Source organism: Bactrocera dorsalis, chromosome 2, assembly GCF_023373825.1.
Source record: "Bactrocera dorsalis isolate Fly_Bdor chromosome 2, ASM2337382v1, whole genome shotgun sequence".
Lineage (NCBI taxonomy): Eukaryota > Metazoa > Arthropoda > Insecta > Diptera > Tephritidae > Bactrocera > Bactrocera dorsalis.
Genome location: NC_064304.1, coordinates 74,333,926 through 74,354,344, shown reverse-complemented (window position 1 = coordinate 74,354,344; position 20,419 = coordinate 74,333,926). Strand labels below are relative to the sequence as shown.

The 20,419-nt window shown below is 40.6% G+C and overlaps 3 protein-coding genes across 3 annotated transcripts in view; all 3 read right to left on the bottom strand.

The window, feature by feature from the left end:
• The window catches only part of LOC125776636 (uncharacterized), a 502,262-nt gene that overhangs the window by 186,856 nt on the left and 294,987 nt on the right, over positions 1–20,419 (bottom strand). The window lies entirely within an intron of this gene.
• LOC125776626 (uncharacterized) lies at positions 10,003–11,742 on the bottom strand. The gene is made up of 2 exons (XM_049450063.1): positions 11,108–11,742; positions 10,003–11,049 (listed from the first exon to the last, which is right to left on the bottom strand). The coding sequence occupies exons 1-2, from the start codon at positions 11,733–11,735 to the stop codon at positions 10,241–10,243; spliced, it is 1,437 nt and encodes a 478-aa protein (XP_049306020.1). The 5' UTR covers positions 11,736–11,742; the 3' UTR covers positions 10,003–10,240.
• LOC125776157 (piggyBac transposable element-derived protein 3-like) lies at positions 13,276–15,864 on the bottom strand. The gene is made up of 5 exons (XM_049447043.1): positions 15,854–15,864; positions 15,288–15,535; positions 15,071–15,226; positions 14,531–15,004; positions 13,276–13,292 (listed from the first exon to the last, which is right to left on the bottom strand). The coding sequence occupies exons 1-5, from the start codon at positions 15,862–15,864 to the stop codon at positions 13,276–13,278; spliced, it is 906 nt and encodes a 301-aa protein (XP_049303000.1).

The window sequence follows — 20,419 nt, the reverse complement described above, 5'->3', positions numbered from 1 at the left end:
GGTGAGTGTTTTGTGTTTTTCTTATGATGTTTAGGCAAGAATAACCTAGCAAAAGAAACCTCACAGCAAATCTCACAATACAGTTGTGAAGTTTTCTCAGAATACGACTGTAAACAGCAATGTTCATACATAGTTGCCAGAAAGTTATAGTGGCAGAGTTTTGTTACCAGGCTATCTCGACAGGCATAAATTTAGTGTATACTAACTGTATTGCTGTACGTATTGCCTCTGGAGACTCCATATTGCTTTTGGAATACAGTATATGTATATTGTCGCGATTTTACTGCTTGCTAGTTTATTTTACTAGGTTCGTACCTCTGGATTGACAAATAGAACCAAAAACCGTTTAATTCAATTCAACAGCTCTTTATTTCGCAATTTGTCTACACTATAACAGTTTGCTCTTAGCACTGGATGATCACGTTGCTGCCACGGCTTATATAGCCACGCACTCCTCGTTGACGCCAAAGTGTCCTTCTAGAATATTGCGTCTGGCAATTATAAGAACATAATGCTATACGGCCCCAAATGCAGCTATTGTTTAAGTAGACATGCAGACAGCCGCGGCGCCAAATGCAGCTATTGTTTATGTAGACAAACGCGGCGCCCAATGTTTATAATAAGGGATGCATATAGCAATACAAATACCAAATTTAATACTACTTTTGTAACAATATATAACGAAAGCAACAAACTGTCACTTCAGCAGTTTGACAGCTCAGTTTTCATTTCTATGAAAACTTCGAAGAGGCAAAACATCCCCAAGTACACATATACCGACGGCAGTTTAATTTCGGTAACTATATATTTGGTAAAGCAAGTAAGGTTGTGTTAAATTATAAAAATAAAGTACAATTTCAAAATAATTCAAAACATCTTTCCAAAAAATTAATATTTAGTATAATATTGTTAATTTGTAAGTATCAATCAAAATATCATTCGTCTTTTTCTTTACTGGCGTAGACACCGCTTAAGCGATTATAGCCGAGTCAACGACAGCGCGCCAGTCGTTTCTTCTCTTTGCTACATGGCGCCAATTGGATATTCCAAGCGAAGCCAGATCCTTCTCCACTTAGTCCTTCCAACGGAGTGGAGGTCTTCCTCTTCCTCTGCTTCCCGCGACGGGTACTGTGTCGAATACTTTCAGAGCTGGAGTGTTTTCATTCATCCGTACAACATGACCTAGCCAGCGTAGCCGCTGTCTATTAATTCGCTGAACTATGTCAATGGCGTCGTATATCTCGTACAGCTCATCGTTCCATCGAATGCGATATTCGCCGTGACTAATGTCCAAAGGACAATCCTTCGCAGAACTTTTCTCTCGAAAACTCGTGATGTCGACTCATCGGTTGTTGTCATCGTCCAAGCCTCTGCACCATATAGCAGGAGGGTCATTATGAGCGACTTATAGAGTTTGGCTTTTGTTCGTCGAGAGTGGACTTTACATTTCAATTGCCTACTCAGTCCGAAGTAGCACCTGTAGGCAAGAATCCTGCGTTGGATTTCCAGGCAGACATTGTTGGTGGTGTTAATGCTGATTCCTAAATAGACGAAATTATCTACAACTTCAAAGTTATGACTGTCAACAGTGACGTGAGAGCCCAGTCGCGAGTGAGACGACTGTTTGTTTGATGACAATAGATATTTCGTCTTGCCCTCGGTCACTGCCAGACCCATTTGCGTTGCTTCCTTGTTCAGTCTGGAGAAAGCAGAACTAACGCCGCGGGTGTTGAGGCCGATGATATCAATATCATACGAATAGGTGGTGAGTGTCGATTCTCTTTTCACGGGTCTTTTCCAAGATTTGGCGCATGGTGAATATCTGGTCGGTTGTTGATTTACCAGGTCTGAAGCCACACTGATAAGGTCCAATCAGTTTGTTGGGGTGGGCTTTAATCTTTCACACAATACGCTCGACAGAACCTTATATGCGATGTTGAGGAGGCTTATCCCACGGTAGTTGGCGCAGATTGTGGGGTCTCTTTTTTTATGCATTGGGCATATCACACTTAAATTCCAATCGTTGGGCATGCTTTCGTCCGACCATATTTTGCTAAGAAGCTGATGCATGCTCCTTATCAGCTCTTCGCCGCCGTGTTTGAATAGCTCGGCCGGCAATTCATCGGCCCCCGCCGCTTTGTTGTTCTTCAGGCGGGTAATTGCTATTCGAACTTCTTCATGGTCGGCAATGGATCGTCTGCTCCATCTTCATCGATTGGGGAATCGGGTTCGCCTTCTCCTGGCGTTGTACGTTCACTGCCATTCAGCAGGCTGGAGAAGTGTTCCCTCCATAATTTAAGTATGCTCTGCGCATCAGTGACTAGATCACCTTTGGGGGTTCTACAAGGGTATGCTCCGGTCTTGAAACCTTCTTTAAGCCGCCGCATCTTTTGGTAGAATTTTCGAGCATTACCCCTGTCGTCCAGCTTATCAAGCTCTTCGTACTCACGCATTTCGGCCTCTTTCTTTTTCTGTCTAAAAATGCGTCTCGCTTCCCTCTTCAACTCTCGGTATCTATCCCATCCCGCACGTGTTGTGGTCGATCGTAACGTTGCGAGGTAGGCGGCCTGTTTTCTCTCCGCTGCGACCCGGAAGTCCTCGTCGTGACAGCTGTTCTTTTGCACTTTCCGAAAACCAAGAGTTTGAAATGCCGTCCCACAGTTCCCTTATACAAAGTTGTTGACGAGTGCTCTCAGAGAGCAGGAGTGCAAGCCGAGTAGAAAATCGTTCGGCTGTCTGTTGTGATTGCAGCTTCTCGACGTCGAACCTTCCTTGTGTTTGTTGGCGTGCGTTTTTGGCTGCACAGAGGCGGGTGCGAATCTTGGCTGCAACAATATAGTGGTCCGAGTCGATGTTAGGACCTCGGAGCGCACGCACATCTAAAATCGGGTCCCGGCGAAGTCGATCAGCCTCAACCCATTTGGGGATGTTTCCCCGTGGAGGCTGAATTTACCGATCGCAGTGCCAAAAATACCTTCTTTGCCCACCCTGGCGCTAAAGTCGCCAAGCACGATTTTAACATTGTGGCGGGGGAATCTCTCATAAGTGCGCTCCAAGCAATCATAAAAGGCATCTTTGGTCACATCGTCCTTCTCTTCTGTCGGGGCGTGGGCGCAAATCAGCGATATGTTGAAGAACCTCGCTTTGATGCGGATTGTGGCTAGACGTTCATTCTCCGGAGTGAATGATAGTACTCGGCGACGGAGTCTCTCCCCCACCACGAATCCAACACCAAACTTGCGCTCCTTTATATGGCCACTGTAATAAATGCCACAAGAACCTACTCGTCTGTGTCTTTGTCCCGTCTATCGCATTTCTTGGACAGCGGTGATGTCAGCCTTTACTTTCACGAGGACATTAACCAGCGGGGCAGCGGCACCTTCCCAATTTAGGGACCGGACATTTCAGGTGCATGCCCTCAAATCATAGTCCTTATTTCGCTTGCCATGGTCGTCATCAAAATGGGGGTCCCTCATCCGAGGCTGTTTTGCATTGGAGGTATTTTTTACGTGGCGGGTCCCAAACCCAGCGCACAACCCTTTGCAGGGGATGTTTCGCCTTCTCACTTTAGCTCGCTTTCAAACGGATGTTTTTAGACTACACAGAGAATACTTAGTCAAAGACCAGAAGTCGTGAGCTGCTTGAGTCATATGTGAAAGAATCGTTTCTGGCCACTCCCAAGTGAATGGCGAGCAGAGAATTTTCCTCACTTGCGTGAATTTCTACACATGACTCCCTCCTCCAATTGCTCATATTAAATTTATTATTTGAGTTGATATACAAAATTTTTGCTACAATTATTTTTTTTTTTTTTTGCAAAAAATACATTTAAAGAAAAAAGTGTATTTTTCCTTTGTTAATTCTCATCCATATAAAAATTTAAACAGTTCAAGAGCTCAAAACATACGCTACATCAGTTCGAACTTACCTACCTCCGCCAATCTACTGCTTCGTCTGGAGCAAGACGAAGCCGATGTCGTCCTAATCCAGGAACCGTGGCTGACTAGTAGCGGGATCTCTGGCTTGAGGACGAAGAGCCATAAGCTGCTGGCGACCAACGATGTAGGTAGAAACAGAGCCTGTATGCTGGTCAGAAATGAATTAACGGTATTTCTTTTACCTAATTTTAGCAATGCTGACATAGTAACAGCAAAACTGGAGTGCGATACCGGAAATGTCTGGATTATCTTTGCATATATGCCGCATGATGATGCGGTGGAACCGCCTCTCGCACTGCTAAGGAGAACCTTGGCGGAAGCGTCTCGGAATGGTGCCGACGTTATCATCGGCTCGAACGCCAACTCGCAACACTCCATCTGGGGCAGCTCGGATACAAATAATAGAGGTGAGTCGCTTTTTGATTTTATTGTAAGCGAAAATCTTCGCATTTGTAATAGGGGAAATTCTCCAACTTTTGTGACCGCATGCAGGGAAGAGGTTCTCGACCTCACCCTAGCCTCTCATGCGATTGCCTCGCTGATCTCAAACTGGAGGGTCCTCGATGATCACTCATTTTCCGATCACAGGTATATCGGTTTTAGTCTAGTCGGAGAAGGTCCGCCTAGGAAATCTTTTAGAAATCCTAGGAACACGGACTGGGAAGGCTACCGAAGGAGGCTTCGACAAACTCTTCCACGTGCACCGAGGGCGAACACGCTGGGTACCGCCGATGTGGTGGACGGGTGGGTCGAAGTCTTCAGCTCAGCGTGCATTTCTGCACTAGAGAGCTCCTGTCCACTGAAAACGCCAAACGGCAAAGGGAAACCTCAATGGTGGACTATGGAGCTCTCGGAAATTAGGGCGTCTTGTAGGCGCTTATTTAACAGGGCCCGCAGGAGTGGGTTATCTGACGACTGGGCGCTGTATAAAACAGGTCTTTCGATATACAAGTCCGAATTAAGGAAGGCCAAGAGGATCTCGTGGAAAAATTTCTGCGAAAGAGTGGAGGGCTGCCACGAGTCCTCTAGATTCAGGCGCATTCTCGCTAAAAACCCAGTGCCTCTGGGTTATCTCAAGGACGTAAACGGGAGGTGGGCCCTGAGCAGTGAAGATACACTTCAGATGCTCCTCGATGCTCATTTCCCTAGCAGCACGTCCCCTATAGAGACATCTCTCGGAGAGTTGCACACTGACTGCACGGCTTTTGCCGACCTTCTGGATGAGCGACACTTGACATGGGCGATTAACTCGTTCAAACCGTTCAAGTCCCCGGGACCGGACGGCATTATACCAGCGCAGCTGCAGCAGGCTGTTAAGGTGTCATGCAGCTGGTTGCTACCGATCTATGCGAACTGCATCAGATTAGGTTACATTCCGGGGGCCTGGAGACGAGTCAAAGTTACGTTTATCCCGAAGGCCGGCAGGGGGTCCCACGTCACGGCCAAGGATTTCAGACCCATAAGCCTCTCCTCTTTTCTACTTAAAACTTTGGAGAGATTGATGGACTGGGATTTAAGGAGGCGCATTCCGAGAGACTACCTATCAGGAGCGCAACATGCGTATCGTAAAGGCAGGTCGGTGGATACTGCCCTGCACACTATAGTGTCGTGGCTGGAGGAAGCCATTGAAGCTAAGGATTTCGCTGTGGGGACCTTCCTTGATATTGAGGGAGCTTTCAACAACGTCTTGCCGGAGGCAGTCATAACTGCTCTAGACGGTCTTGGGGTTGAATCGAACCTCAAGCACCTCATCTTCAGTCTTCTGTGTGACAGAGTGGTCGAAACAGAATGGGGCAGCGCGCGCGCGCAGCGAAATGTGAGCAGGGGAACCCCTCAGGGCGGGGTTCTTTCTCCTCTTTTATGGATCCTGGTCGTTAACGACCTTCTTAAGAAACTAGAGGATCTGGGCTGTCGAGTGATTGCCTATGCAGACGATGTTGCACTTATGGTCAAAGGAAAATTCCTTAGCACCGTATACGAGCTGACGCAGGGATATCTCGGCGTTGTAACTAAATGGGCGGTCGGAATTGGACTCGCCATAAACCCGAATAAAACAGAAGTGGTTTTATTCAGCAGAAGATATAAGATCCCAGTGGCACCGTTGCCGCAAATGGGAGGTATTTGCCTACAACCGGCAGATACAGTGAAGTATCTAGGGCTCATCCTGGATAAGAAGCTTTCATGGAAGCCGAATATCGAGGAGAGAGCCAAAAAGGCATCGATTGCCTTATACTGCTGTAGAGGAGCTATCGGCAAAAGGTGGGGCCTCTCACCGAAGGTGGTCCTCTGGCTCTATGACACCATAGTAAAGCCTATAATGTTCTATGGAGTCTTTATGTGGTGGAGGGCTTTACAGAGGACCACAATTGCTAAGAAACTCGAAAGCGTTCAACTATGGCACTTAATGCAATTTTGAACATAACGCCCGTTGATATTGCCGGAAGGTGTACGGCCGCAAAAGTGGCGATCAGGCTCAGGGAATCTGGGTTCCTAAAGGAGCGTGTCTCTGAACACTCAGACATCCTTACAAGCTTTGACTGAATCCTGGATCATCTGGATCAAGGAGTCGCCATATCAAACTCTCGCGGCTCCTTCTCTACCCATATACCGAAGAGGGAGCTATGGGTGGGCAGAAGCCGCTGGAGGAGGGGGGCGGTTAGCTTCTTTACGGATGGGTCAAAGCTTGGGGGAAAGGTTGGTGGAGGGGTTTACTGTCGGGAGCTCTCCATCAGCTCTAGTTTCAGACTTCCCGACTACTGCCGTGTCTTCCAGGCTGAGGTTGCAGCCATCAAGGTAGCAGCAGATCTGCTACTCCGGAGAGTGTCCACATTCAGGGAGGTGACCATTCACTCAGATAGTAGAGCAGCGATACTAGCCCTGAACTCATTCACAGTGCGTTCAGGGCTGGTCGAGGAGTGTCTGGCGGCACTGTCCCTGGCGGCGACAGTATTTTCTATAAGACTTGTATGGGTGCCTGGCCACAGCGGAATAGCGGGTAATTGCAAAGCTGATGAGCTAGCAAGGAAAGGCACCCTAGAGTCACTATCGGTAGAATGGGAACGGGTCGGTGCTCCGGTGTCCTCTTGTGTCCTACTACTGGATAATTGGGCCACGCGGATGCTTGGTCAACGTTGGGCCAGCATTGGTACTTCCGCGGTCGCAAGAGCATTCTGGCCAAGAATAGATCGCAGAAGATCCAACGATCTCTTTGCCCTCAATAAAGCTAGCCTCTCCTTATTGGTGGGGCTTTTGACGGGCCATTGCCCTATTGGCACACATGCTGTAAGACTTGGAATCTTATCGGATGCCGCGTGCAGAAGTTGCTTAGAAGAAGATGCGGAAGAAACTAGCCAGCACTTCCTTCTTGACTGTCCCGCATTCGGGAGGTTAAGACTTAGACATTTGGGGGCACATACCTTCAGACATCCTACCGAACTGGTGGGTGTAGATATTAAATGCCTTTGCAAATTTGTATTGGCTACCAAGCGCTTTGCCGATCTGGAAGTCTGAACACGGGAGTTCTTTTTCTATGTCATCACAAAGGACTACGTACAGTCCACGTGCGATCTTTCATCAGCCATCTAACCTAACCTAACCTAACCTACCTACCGGACGCCTTTTTTTCTTGATGAAACTTCACAAGAAAAAAGCTGAAAAAACTCACTAGATGAGCTGAAAAGCTCTTTGCTGTGAACCAGCGGTTTTATAAAAACAAACAAGACAAAGAAAGATATGAACAATCAAGAAAACTCAGCAATTTTCATATCTATTAAATTTGGTGCATACATATACAACAATTTCATTTATTTTCAGGATTTCAAAATGGAAAAGAACAACTCAGGAGCAACAGCAGCATCTGTAAACATGAATATATTTTTATTTGCACATGTATTAAATACATACATACGTAAACATTTACAAATTAAATCTTTTACTAATTATTTTAACATGAATATTTTAAAAGTGTAAGTGTAAAGCGAACGGTCAACAGTCAAGTGTGCCCCTGAATTTCTTTTAATATACTTGCAATCTAGGCTGTGGAAATTCGTAGACATATTCACCGGAGGACCTTAACATGTGACGCCACGCGGTACAAATTGATGTCGAAATTACATCAATATTTAAAGATACAAAACTAATTGATCACAGAAGAAAGATCACAGAAGAAAAGATAAAAAAAATTAAGCCATTTACAAAAGTAATACCAAACAAAAACACTCAATTTATTTTCGCACTAAAATTCTCCTTCGCAGCTGTTTCTGTCACACGGCAAACCAACTGTCTACGCAGAGTTGTAGGTCTTCAAAATGAGAACCTAAGGATATCGCTAACAAAGTATACAAATAAAACGCCTTCTTCTCCATCAAAATCAACCTTTCTAGCCGAAACAGATGAAGAGGAGTTTAAAAGGAAACAAATGGGTTGTTAAAAAAGAAAAAAAGTAGGGAAAGTAAAACACGTAAAGCAGATTTTAAACCGGATGTAACGCTGAAGTCTCCGAGTCCAACAGAAAAAAAATAGCTGTAAAGGTAAGTCATCGTCCTCCGCCAATTATAATATCTGAAAATTTCAATCAACCTTTGATGCGATTCTTGATAAACACAGAACTAAAAAATTCTTACACACTTAAGCTCATTTGCCCGAGTTCGATTGAATATGAATTTATTAAAATTTGTATTTTTACTTTTATTTAACGTTTTTAAACAAAAAAATTTCATTCATAAAAAGGGAAATAAGAATATCATTTTGATTTCAACTCTTATATTACGTTGATTAATCTTATGCAAATCCGAGTTTCAGTTCAAGTAAGACATTATAATAATGGAATATCGTTAGTTTTCGTAAATTAATTCTTTTGTTAATTCTGCCAAAGCGACCGTGTTTTTGTTTTATTGAAAATGGCAAGAGACAATTTTGGAATTGAACTTCGGAAGAGAATTATTTCCGATTTTGAGAAACGAAATGCTACAAAATATGAATTGCACAAAAGCACAACTTCGCGAGTAATAAAAAAAATCGTTACAACAGAAGAAGTCTTTAATCAAACAAATTGTAGGATGGTTAATCGGAAAGAAATCATCAATAACAACTTCAAATAAAATCCTTGTCTACAACCAAACATTAAAGCCCAATTAGACATACGGAATTCAACTATGGGGATGCGCTGCAACGTTATACATGGAAGCGGTGCAAATATTCCAAAACAAAGTTCTGCGAAAAATTGTAAATGCCCCGTGGTACATACGAAATTCAGATCTATGTACATATATCATACAAGGCTACAAAATCACGTAACGCTGAAGCCTGTAACTGGGAGAGACTAGAAATAGCAGACGCAGACTGAAAAGAGCAACGTATTTAGTTTTAAAACAAAGTTTAGTTTTTGAATTAAGCTTCTTTATTTTTATTGTTGTACCTTATAAATTGTGAAAAATATTGCTTGTCAAAAAAAATCTTGAAATTGTCTCATCACAAATAATTCAAGATTTAAATTCGCAAATATCCACAAGAAGTGTGCGTAAGCACCTCTTAAAAGCTTCCCTAAGAGGTGATCGTCCCTCGTACAAACCGATTGTTTCGGTAAAAATAGATCCAAGCGTTTGAAATTCGCTGAAGAGCATCTAAGTTGGCCAATTAGTAAATGGAAAACGATTTTTTCCGTCATGAGTCAAAGTTTAATAGGCCGTGATGGAATGTCTTTTGTGCGAAGACCAGTAAATTAAAAATATGTTCCACGTTATTGCAAGAAAGCAGTTAAGCATGGTTGTTCATAGATATATGAACATGACACTTTTATTTCTTAAGATAGAATTATATATAGAAAATTATATTTGTGACACAAGTACATTAATACATAAATATACACATGTAAACAATAAATTAAATAAAATGAAAATACAAATAAAAATGTGAAAATCATTGCCTATTGAATAAAACTCATAAACTATATAGTATACATACATAAAATTAATGTAAAAATACAAACATACATACCTACTCCAAATACTAACGCACACAAGAGGCAACTGATAACAGAGTATCTATGGTGTGCACATTAGGGGTAGTCTATTTTTGTAACACCTACTTTACATGGCATAACACGATGAGGAATAGTAAAAAAATGATAACTGCGTTTTTAGTTTTTCGATTTATTTCAAAAACTTCACGCAGAATTTAAATTGAAAAAATTCATATGTTATATGCGAAGAAGAAGAAGACAAATTTTGATTTAGAAGCAATAAGACTAATTTAAGTACAAGACAAATACATTTTTATGATAAATATACGTTTTAGTTCATTATTTAATTCATTTTGATATTATTTGAGATAAACTTAAGATTTAAACTATATTCAGATTTACAAAAAGGGTAAATTTCCTGAATAACTTTGATGGCTCTTTCAGCGCAAATATTCGATCTTTTTAAATTCAGAATGGCAGAATCTTCCTTTACCCAGTGTTTAAGAAAACACTTATGCGCAGTTTCGAATTGCTTGACGGATTTTTCCAATATTTCAAAATCATTGTTATGAAAACGGTGATCCGAGAACCAAGCATCATACCATGCGCTGCATATGAATTGGCAAATTGGCAAAAGTTGTATTCTGTGTTCCGGTATTAGTATGAACGTTAAAATCGCTAATATAGCTCTAGAATTCCATCGAGCGTTGCTGAGCGCTGGTAAAACTCTAAATTTTATGTATGGGAACTTGTCGTTTACTTCATAATATTTAAAATATTGCCCTAGTTCATATAAAAATTGCATGTCATCACGCCATTTAATAGATCTTAAGATCAACTTTTCTTCGTTTTGTTTGTAGTTTTGTTTTAGGTTTTCGTAGTTCATAATCAATTCGGTAAATATGTCATAACTGATGTTTGGCGATGTCGACTTTCCACCTAGTACTTCATTCATCACATGCTTCAAAATTAAATCTAATACATGATGTTGGCATCCAATATACTGCGGTGGGGACAAATGTTTTTCCTGAAAACAATTCTGCAGTAAACGAACAACTCCACTTTTAACCCCTGTATTAATGTTTGTTGTGTCACTAACAATCATTTTAATGGAATTCCAAAGGTTAAATTTATCCAATACATTCCTTATTCCTTAAAAAAGTTATAGAAAGTTAATTAATGCTCTAAAAATATATTATTAAATAGAAACCTTCAAAAATTGACAAACTTTTCCCGTTTTCAAGAACCATTGCCGCTATTCTTACTTCCTTAGCTTCATTTGTTAACACCACGGCCTGCACTTCTTTCTTCCCAAATTTCTTGCCGTCGAAATGAATGCACCAAATGTCATCTCTTAAGGAATTCTTATAATTTTTTTCCAAGTTCAGCGCTGCTTTAATCATCGCTTTGTGAATACCTGCTTGAGTTGGTGTTGCTATATTTATTCCTTCTTTGGACAATTCATTGCATATTTTAGCGGCATTTTTGGTGCTTACATGGGCTGTTGTTACCATTGTCACTGCTGCTTTTGTTGAACACTTCGCATTTCTTTTTCTTTGAAGAGGAGCTTTATATTCATCAACAGGTGGAGAATGTGATTGCTCGACAGATTCAGCTGATGATGTTGAAGTGTTGAGCGCCACTTTATTTAAACACGAGGTGCTGTGAACCTTTTTTCTTAAAAGCGCAGCTTTGGAGGGATGCACACAAACTGCTTTAGCTGTCGTGTACCCAACTTCTCCATTTGTAGTTGTTTGGAGTTCATACAACTTTTTGTCCTCAGTTCCTAGCCAGACACCTTTTAAATCAGTTATATCACATAATTTGTTGAACGCCATTGTAACATTTCTGCCATCCGGGAATTTTAAAAATGTTGAATAATCCTTTAAAACTTTTGTTATCTTCCGTTGTGCAGCTATGCGTGTTATGCTCGGAAAGTTTAGTTTCGACCACAAGGCAATCATTTCGTTTGAAATAATCTGGCATCTTTTCTTTTTCAATTTCTCCGTTTTTGCTAATTCATTATACCTTCCTATAATCACGGTCTGTTTTGGAATCTTACACAATTCACTCAAGGGGTTTTCAATGTTATTGATTTCTCTTCTCTTATTCTTAGACTTTTCAAATGTTATTAAATTGTTTTCCCATTGTTTTGAATTTTTTAAAACTTCAGCACCACTTTTTTTAAAAGACATTGTTAATTAAAAAAGACACTTTCACTCCAGCCGCCACGCACTGAATGAGAGACCGACAGCTAAATAAAGGCGACTGGCGCGACGCTTATACGAAGTTTCAATCATTCATAAAGCATTTACTCAAATTTACCGTTATCTATTTTTGTCATATGCAAAAATACGACGAATAACGGTAGAAGAGCAAAACAAAACAGACACAAAGAAAAGAACATAATCTCATATGGTGTTTTTTCTTGTCATATGTATGAAATTTTCATACGAAATTTCAATTTAAATTCTGCGTGAAGTTTTTGAAATAAATCGAAAAACTAAAAACGCAGTTATCATTTTTTTACTATTCCTCATCGTGTTATGCCATGTAAATTGTTTTTTTTTCAAAAAAATGCAAAAAGTTATACCCCTAGTGCACATATGTGCATAAATGCTTTAGATGCAGTCCTCCCGAAGTACGATTATTGCGGAAGCAGATCTCTTTAAGAGGGCACCAAAATTAGGTGGGTCCCCGATTAAAAACCTGGGTGTTGACAAACCTTTAAGAGCGAGGTCATCACCACCAGCGTTGTGCGACACCACTCCTCTGGCAAAAGCGATGCAACCTCGCGGAGACTGTATGGTTGAACTAGGGGAAGCGCTCAGGAGGAGCACATGGCAAATAAGGAAGCACGACGTAGTTTTCTAGTGATGACAACCACTACAGAGAATACACCCATAAAGGCCGCGAGACGACATTCAGCCAAAGCGAAGAACACCGCCGAAGAAAAATAAAACTTGCCATAAGGAATGGTCGAACAAAATGGAAGTTCCCCTGAGCAATCAAGCAAAGTGCGACAACTCAGTCAGAAGCAAGGTGAAAGAAATGGGAAACTCAGATGGCTGGATGACGGTTAAACGTAAGCAACTGAAGAAGACACTACATAAGCCGCCACCCGATGCAATAATAATAGAGAAAACCGGAGACATATCATATAGCGACATCCTCAGGACTGTCAGGAAGATTGATACGTTGCAAAAAAAAAATGTAACCAAGTTCTGTTAGAGCTGAAAGAGGCCCAGATGAAGAGCACTGGGGTCTTCAAGATCGAAATAAGTAGAGTGTTGGGAGAAAATGCGCAAATAAAAGGTCTAACTCATGAGGTTCTAGTAGAAATACGTGATCTTGATGAAATCACAACGAAAGAGGACGTTACTGAGGCAACACGCCTACAAGTAAACGAATTGAGCAATTTTAATATAAACTCTATTAACCCGGTACTGCCCAGAACTTTTTTTCTTTCAGATTTTGCTGAAATTAAGTAGACTTATGTATTTTGACCTCCTGAGCACGAAATTGATGTCCGTTTTACGATTCACTATATAACTTTTGCGGAAAATGCGAAAAACCAGCGTTGCCATATGGTAACCGTGGGTCGCCTAGGGTACAGGTTTTTTGCTCTTCCTTTTTGAAATAAAATCTTCGAAAAATCTTGTTTTATGCATTTTTATTGAAATTTTAAGTAAGAAAAAATAAATTTTATGACAATACAGTTATGGTTTGGTATGGTAGTCTGCAAAACACTTGACGCAAAGTCCAACGTTACATTTTCCACATGCTGTTCGCCCGTTAACGCTACAATTTTCACCCGCACAACGTCTACGATTTGATGGCACTACAAAGTGCCCAGTTTGATCGTACCGGAAAGTGTGTTCTACGCGACTTTGTTGCTGGGCATATCTGTGAGAAGTCATGGGACCAAGCGATTTGGCTTTGGTACCATAATGTCTGCAATAGTATACGGCCAGTTGTCGTCGAAATTCAAGTTGCGTCATTTTTGGTTGCTCTTTTCGATGAAGCTGCCAAGCATTTTGAATAGAATCATCTATCAGCCAGGTAAATATGCTAGACCACCTCTTTTCCCCTGTATGCGATGCGGTACTGGCCCAAGTTTTGATCGAAACGATCTACTCCACACATATATTTGTTATATTCAGTGATCGCACAAGGACAGGGTACGTTTATTCGGGATTTACTCTGCTTTGAATAACGTTGTGCCATTGACTTAGGATTTTCACCAAAAGTGGTAGACAATAAGCAGACAACATTATTATCTTTCCATTTCACCAAACGAATACCAGTACTTTTCATAAAAATTGATTCCGAGTAACCTCTATCCATTGATTTAAAATTTTTCTTGTGCATCAGAGGACTGCTTGCAGGAATGCGGTTTTCACGGATTGTTCCCGTGGCATTATATCCACATGTTTTCAGAAAAGCTAACAAAGGATAACTAACATACTGACCAAAGGAGCAGCATATTTTCCAAACTTCGCTTCATAATCTTCGTTTGCACGAGGATTCTTTCCTTGGTAAATTTCGAAGTTCACCATAAAGCCCGATGGAGTGCAAAGGGACCAAACTTTATACCCAAAACGTAATGGTTTGCCCTTGATAAACTGCTTACATCCGTGTCTGCCAGAGTAGGAAATCATACTTTCGTCAAAGGATAGATTTTGTTCGGCATGAAAATGATCAATCATTTTTGCTTTTAAATGATCAGTCAATGGTCGCAATTTCCACATTTTATCGGGATTGGCGTCGCCGTTTTTTGAAGAAGCATTAGAGTTGTCTTCGAAGTGAAGATTTTGCAAAATTTCCTGAAATCCATTTCGATGCATTGTGTTACTCACTAAGCTGTTGCGAATATCTTCATCTTGACTCCATAAATTTCTGAAATTGGCGTGGTAATTGTATCCCGTAATGACCAATATGCCAATAAATGCTCGAAGTTCGCCGACTGTTATGCTTGGGTTAGGTCTATTCTGTCCGATCGCATACATTGCACTTTGTTCGCAAATGTGTCCCAATAATTCATCATCGAAAAACTTTTCAAATTGCTGATGCGGTAGTAAATAACGACAATCCTCGTAATTTGCATCTGGGAAAATGGGAATAAGAGATAACGCATCATCTTTTATCCATTGAAATGTTGTTTGTTTATTACTTTGTGGCAGTGAAACATTTGAAGATTTTGGTGTCACTCTACGTAACCGCTTTCTGTCTAGTGATGTACAATTTGATGCTGAAGGTTGACAATTAAAATCCATACTTTTATATTCTTTTTCCACAATAACGACGGGCAAATCTTCGATATTTGGAGCTAAAGAATCCAAGATAATTATTATTATGCAAATATGAAGCAATATTATTTTCAAACATGCCTCCAATTTCATCTTCATCAAAATTTTGTAAACGTCGTCCACTAGCCATTACAATTTCACATCCGCTTTTAAGCAGAGCGGGACAAACATTATCTGGTATTCTCCTAGATTCGTCTTCCGCATAATCTTCACCAGATATATTGCCATCCACAGGAGGTTCAATATAAATAGTAGCTGGTACATCATCTTGATCACCTGCTTCGTCAAGCTCTTCAATAAAATCAAGCATTTGTTGCAACGATAAACCTCTAAGCAAAATAAAACATATAAAAAACAAGAACATATTCAGACATTTGTTTAATAAAAGCATAAAAATACTTCGTACGCGATCCAAAATGCAAAGAAAATCACAAAAAATTAAATGAAACACGAATAAAAAACCTGTCCCCTAGGCGACCCACGGTTACCATATGGTAACGCCTAAGGTAAAATGTAAAAAAATAGTAAAAACCAACTATTTTTTGACCAAACTGAATTCACATTTTATGGTTTATTTATTTAGTTATCGATTGGTATTATTAATTCTAAAGTCTGTCGAAATATAAGCATTATATAAAAACACTTACCGACATGCCATATCGAAAAACGAGATTTTTTCACCTTTGCTTTCGTCAACTTATTTTCAGATACGATAATTACTCGAATTGAACTCCCAATAATTCAAATTTCACAATTCTGGAAAGCTGCAAATTTTTCGCATAAGAAAACGGTTTGTAGTTTGTAGTTTTCAAGTGTAGCTTTCAAGTTATTTATGAAAATGTAACATGACATTTTGCGTTACCATATGGTACGCGTGGGTTATTTCGGGTTAAGAGCATCAGCATACCTAGGAACCCAAACTGTCGTGGTAAATCTACCCGCGTTGGAAGCTAGAGGACCTCTTGATGCACACAAGTTGAAAATAGGCTGGGTAGTGTCCAGAACAAGGACGAAGCAAAACCTCAGGAGGTGTTTCAGATACCTTGAATACGGACATTTGGCGAAAGCATGCCACAATCCAGATGACAGGAGCGAGTGCTGTGTAGTATGGGGAAACTGGACACTTTGCGAAGTCGTGTAATAAAAACCCGTCATGAAGTGCATGTAAGAAAAAGGGCAGGGAAAACATCAACCACCAAATAGGAAGCAAAAAGTGTCCTCTCTATCAAGAGGCGTGTAAAAACATCAAAAAGTGAGAGTGATGCAACTCAATCTCACTGTGAGGCTGCACAAGAGCTTCATAAGCAGACGGTTTACGAGGAAAAGGTCGATGTAGCTATACTTTGCGAACAGTACAAAAATATAAGCGGCGCGACATGGATCTCTGACAACACAAATAAAGCTGCCATATGGGCATGTGGAGAGGAAAAATTTCAGAACAAACTGCTATCAGGGAAATCTTTTTACACACGAGCGAAAATCTGTAGGATCAATTTTTATAGCTGCTACATACCATCAAGCATATCGCAGATTGATTTTGGGAAAATCGTGGACGAACTAGTCAGAGAAATTCCGTCTACTACAAGAAACGTGATATCAGGCGATTTTAATGCATGGGCGATGGAGTGGGGTAGCATCTGCATAAATAGGCGTGGAGATGCTCTGCTAAAGGCCTTCTCGTCGTTAGACATGGTGTTACTAAATACTAAATACAGAAAATCAAAATACGTTCGAGCAGAACGTTCGGGGATCGGTCATTGATATTACCTTCGCTAGCAGTTCTCTAGCACGGACAACAAGGTGGCAGGTGGGCGACATATATACACACAGTGACCATCATGCTATTATGTTCGAAGTCAAACACTCGGGGCACAATCGAAGGAATATGTCCACTAAGAATGTACAGAGAAAAGGATGGAAGATGAAAACCATGGACGTTGAACTCTTCAAACTCATGTTAGATGGTCATCTAACATTTGAGGAAGACATAAATCGACAGGCGGAGACCCTAGTGCGGCACGTCATTAAAGCATGCGACGCTTCTATGAGTAGGAAGAAAAATTGCGCCCATAGAAAGCCTGTTTACTGGTGGAATGAGCAGATCGACACATTAAGGAAGATATGCCACAAAGCGAGAAGGAGATGTCAAAGGAGTCGGGGACTCGCAGAGCATACGCACTTACGCGAATGCTTTAAAAGAAAACGTAGCGATCTCAAAAAAGCAATCAAAAAAAGTAAATCCTACTGCTTTAAAAAACTCTGCGGAAATATCGACGAAAAATAGTCACTGATGTGGAGTTAATAGAAATGGCAGAGAGATTTAGCAATGCCGAAGCACCAGGTGTGGATGGTATCCCAAATAAGGCATTAAAGATTGCGATTAAGCACAATTTGAAACCCTTTGCTGAATTGTTTACGCGGTGCTTACAAAAAGGTATCTTCCCGAAAATCTGGAAAAAACAGAGACTGGTCTTGTTGCAGAAGCCAAATAAACCAGCAGGAGAGCTAAGCTCATATCGACCGCTCTGTATGCTGGATAGGACCGGCAAGATACTAGAGTGGATAATCTGTGCACGACTAGAGCTAAATCTAGAAAAGGAAGGAGAGAAAGGTCTGTCTGACAACCAATATGGATTCCGCAAACAGAGATCCACTACTGATGCGATTAAAAAGCTTACTGACATAGCAAACAAGGCAATAGAGGGTAAAAGATGGCTGTACGGTACTAAGGAATACTATACAGTAGTCACGTTTGACGTTAAAAACGCGTTCAATTCGGCATACTGGCCACATATTATAAGTGCACTAGAACGTAACAAAACCCCGACTTACTTGGTTAGGATCATATCCAGCTACTTGTCTGACCGGCTGTTACTGTACGATACGAATGACGGACAAAAAACATATAGGGTAACGGGCGGAGTTCCACAAGGTTCGGTGCTTGGCCCATTGTTGTAGAACATATTGTACGACGGGGTACAGATAATCGAGTACGAGGAGGATATTGCCATAACAGTAGTAGCAAAAGAACTGGGACAACTTGAGTACCTCTGCAATCAAGTGGCGTTTACGATTAAATAGTGGCTCACGGAAACAAAACTTCAAGCTGTCCTGATCACAAGCAGAAAAAAGCTGGAAGACATAAAATTAAATTTTGACGGCCAGAGTATAATGACCCAGAAGGCACTAAAGTACCTAAGAGTGCTTATTGACAATAGACTTAACTACAAGACGCACATCGAAGAGGTATGCCAACATTGGTGGCGAACGCTATTGGCCAAGGTGAGTTAATCAATTCTGATGTACGCGGCGCGCATATGGGGACCAGCACTACAGCAAAAGACGTATGCTAAGAAAGCGAAATTTTCAATGCATATCAGTGCCATAAGGATCACGTGTGCATTTCGTACGATATCCCACGCAGCGGTTGGCATTTTAGCAGGCATCATGCCACCAGAAATAATGGCCATGGAACTCAAAAGAGTATATGACAGGTCTACAAGTCTGGGCAGGTGACTAACGTCTGAAGAACGGAGGGATGAGAGGCAAACAAGCCTCGATGAGTAGCAAAAATGATGTGATGCAGCTACGACGGGAAGATGGACCCACAGACTAATTAGAAGCGTGCAAGCATGGACAGAGAGGAAACATAAAGAAACAGATATCTACCTGACGCATTTTTTGACGGGACACGGGTGTTTTAGAGACTACCTCTATAAATATGGACAAGACGACGAGACGAATTGTTCCTTCTGTGACAGTAGCGGAGAAAAGCATCAATGCGTTGGTATCTGAAGTATACAATAAAAATGTAATACTTATTTCCACATATTTATGTACTCTAAGCATAAACATTTACACATACATATGTACATAGTTAAGAGAACAGAATTAAGAAATGTATTGAGGAAGGAAATTTTAATAAAGAAGATTAGAGTCAAACTCTCACAGTACAGAAGCATTTTGAATGGTGGAGGCCACGTAATGGTGTGGGACTGCTTTTCTGTTAACGGAATTGAGCCATTATATAAGATTAGTGGAATTATGAATCACTACGACTTCAAATGTATTTTAGAGAGTACTGGGTGGGAAATGCCATTCCGTTGAGACTTCCAACTGGACAACGACCCAAAGCATACGGCTAAAGTAGGTTTGAAGCAAACAACATTAATGTTAAGTAAAGGCCACCACAAACCCCAGATCTCAACACTATTAGTACTAACCTTAAAAATGGCGATGAACTTTATAAAAAAAATTCAAGAAGCTTGGAAATCGAATCGGAATGAAAATCATATATGTAATAGATAATTTAATTGTCTCAATGCAATGCGATAAAAAACTATGGATTTGGAACAAAATATTAGGGGTATTCTCTTGCTCTTGCAAGATTGCAGATTGCAAAAATACTACACCGAAATATACCAGGGCACGAGAGCACCCATTGCAGAATCTAGTGATATATGAGCGACTGATTCAGTCAATTTATTGTAAATGACTATTGTGCATGGCTATTGTGAATTGGCGCACCTTCTGCATACATTTTTAACAAAAAAAAACTGTAACAAAACTTTATAATTTATATAGAAATTATAAAATATAATTAAAATTTACCTTTCTCAACAATTTAACGACGTAATATGTCTTTATGTAAAATGGCAACTACAACAGGGTTGCAATTTTATTTTTGCGTGACATTGCACGCTAATATACATCGGTTTTGGTCTGACATATTTCACAGCCCTTGCAAATATTTTTCTCTGTGTGTTTGTTGTTGTGCGTTGTAAATCTGCAATGCTTGCACCGTGCACCGGGTTTTGCAAGAGCAAGAGAATACCCCTATTATTATTAAAACCTATTAATTACCATTGTTTCCAAGAATTTGCTTATGTTTTGTAATTTGAGAGTTGAAATCAAAATGGTATTCTTATTTCGTTTATGAATGATTTTTTTTTGTTTAAAAACGTTAAATGAAAGTAAAAATTACAAATTTTTATAATTTCATATGTAATAGGCGGACTTGTACAAAGGTTATAGGTAAAATATGTACACTTATAAACTAATGTAGTAGTTGCATATGTTATGGCCACCACTGTATGTTTATTGTATGCTTCGAATCTACAGAGAATTTTGAAAAAATCTACACAATCAAACATATTTTAAATTCCGTTGTCAAACTCGAGCCCATATAATCTTGTGCCGCAGTGTAAATTCTG

What these genes read in the sequence shown, in the direction of transcription:
- LOC125776626 (XM_049450063.1), bottom strand. Translation starts at nt 11,735, where the DNA reads ATGGCGTTCAACAAATTATGTGATATAACTGATTTAAAAGGTGTCTGG. An exon ending in AAGTTTGTCAATTTTTGAAG is followed by an intron (nt 11,050 to 11,107) that starts GTTTCTATTTAA and finishes AACTTTTTTAAG; the next exon opens with GAATAAGGAATGTATTGGAT.
- LOC125776157 (XM_049447043.1), bottom strand. An exon ending in TGATGAAGATGAAATTGGAG is followed by an intron (nt 15,227 to 15,287) that starts GCATGTTTGAAA and finishes TGGATTCTTTAG; the next exon opens with CTCCAAATATCGAAGATTTG. An exon ending in AAATGTTTCACTGCCACAAA is followed by an intron (nt 15,005 to 15,070) that starts GTAATAAACAAA and finishes CCATTTTCCCAG; the next exon opens with ATGCAAATTACGAGGATTGT.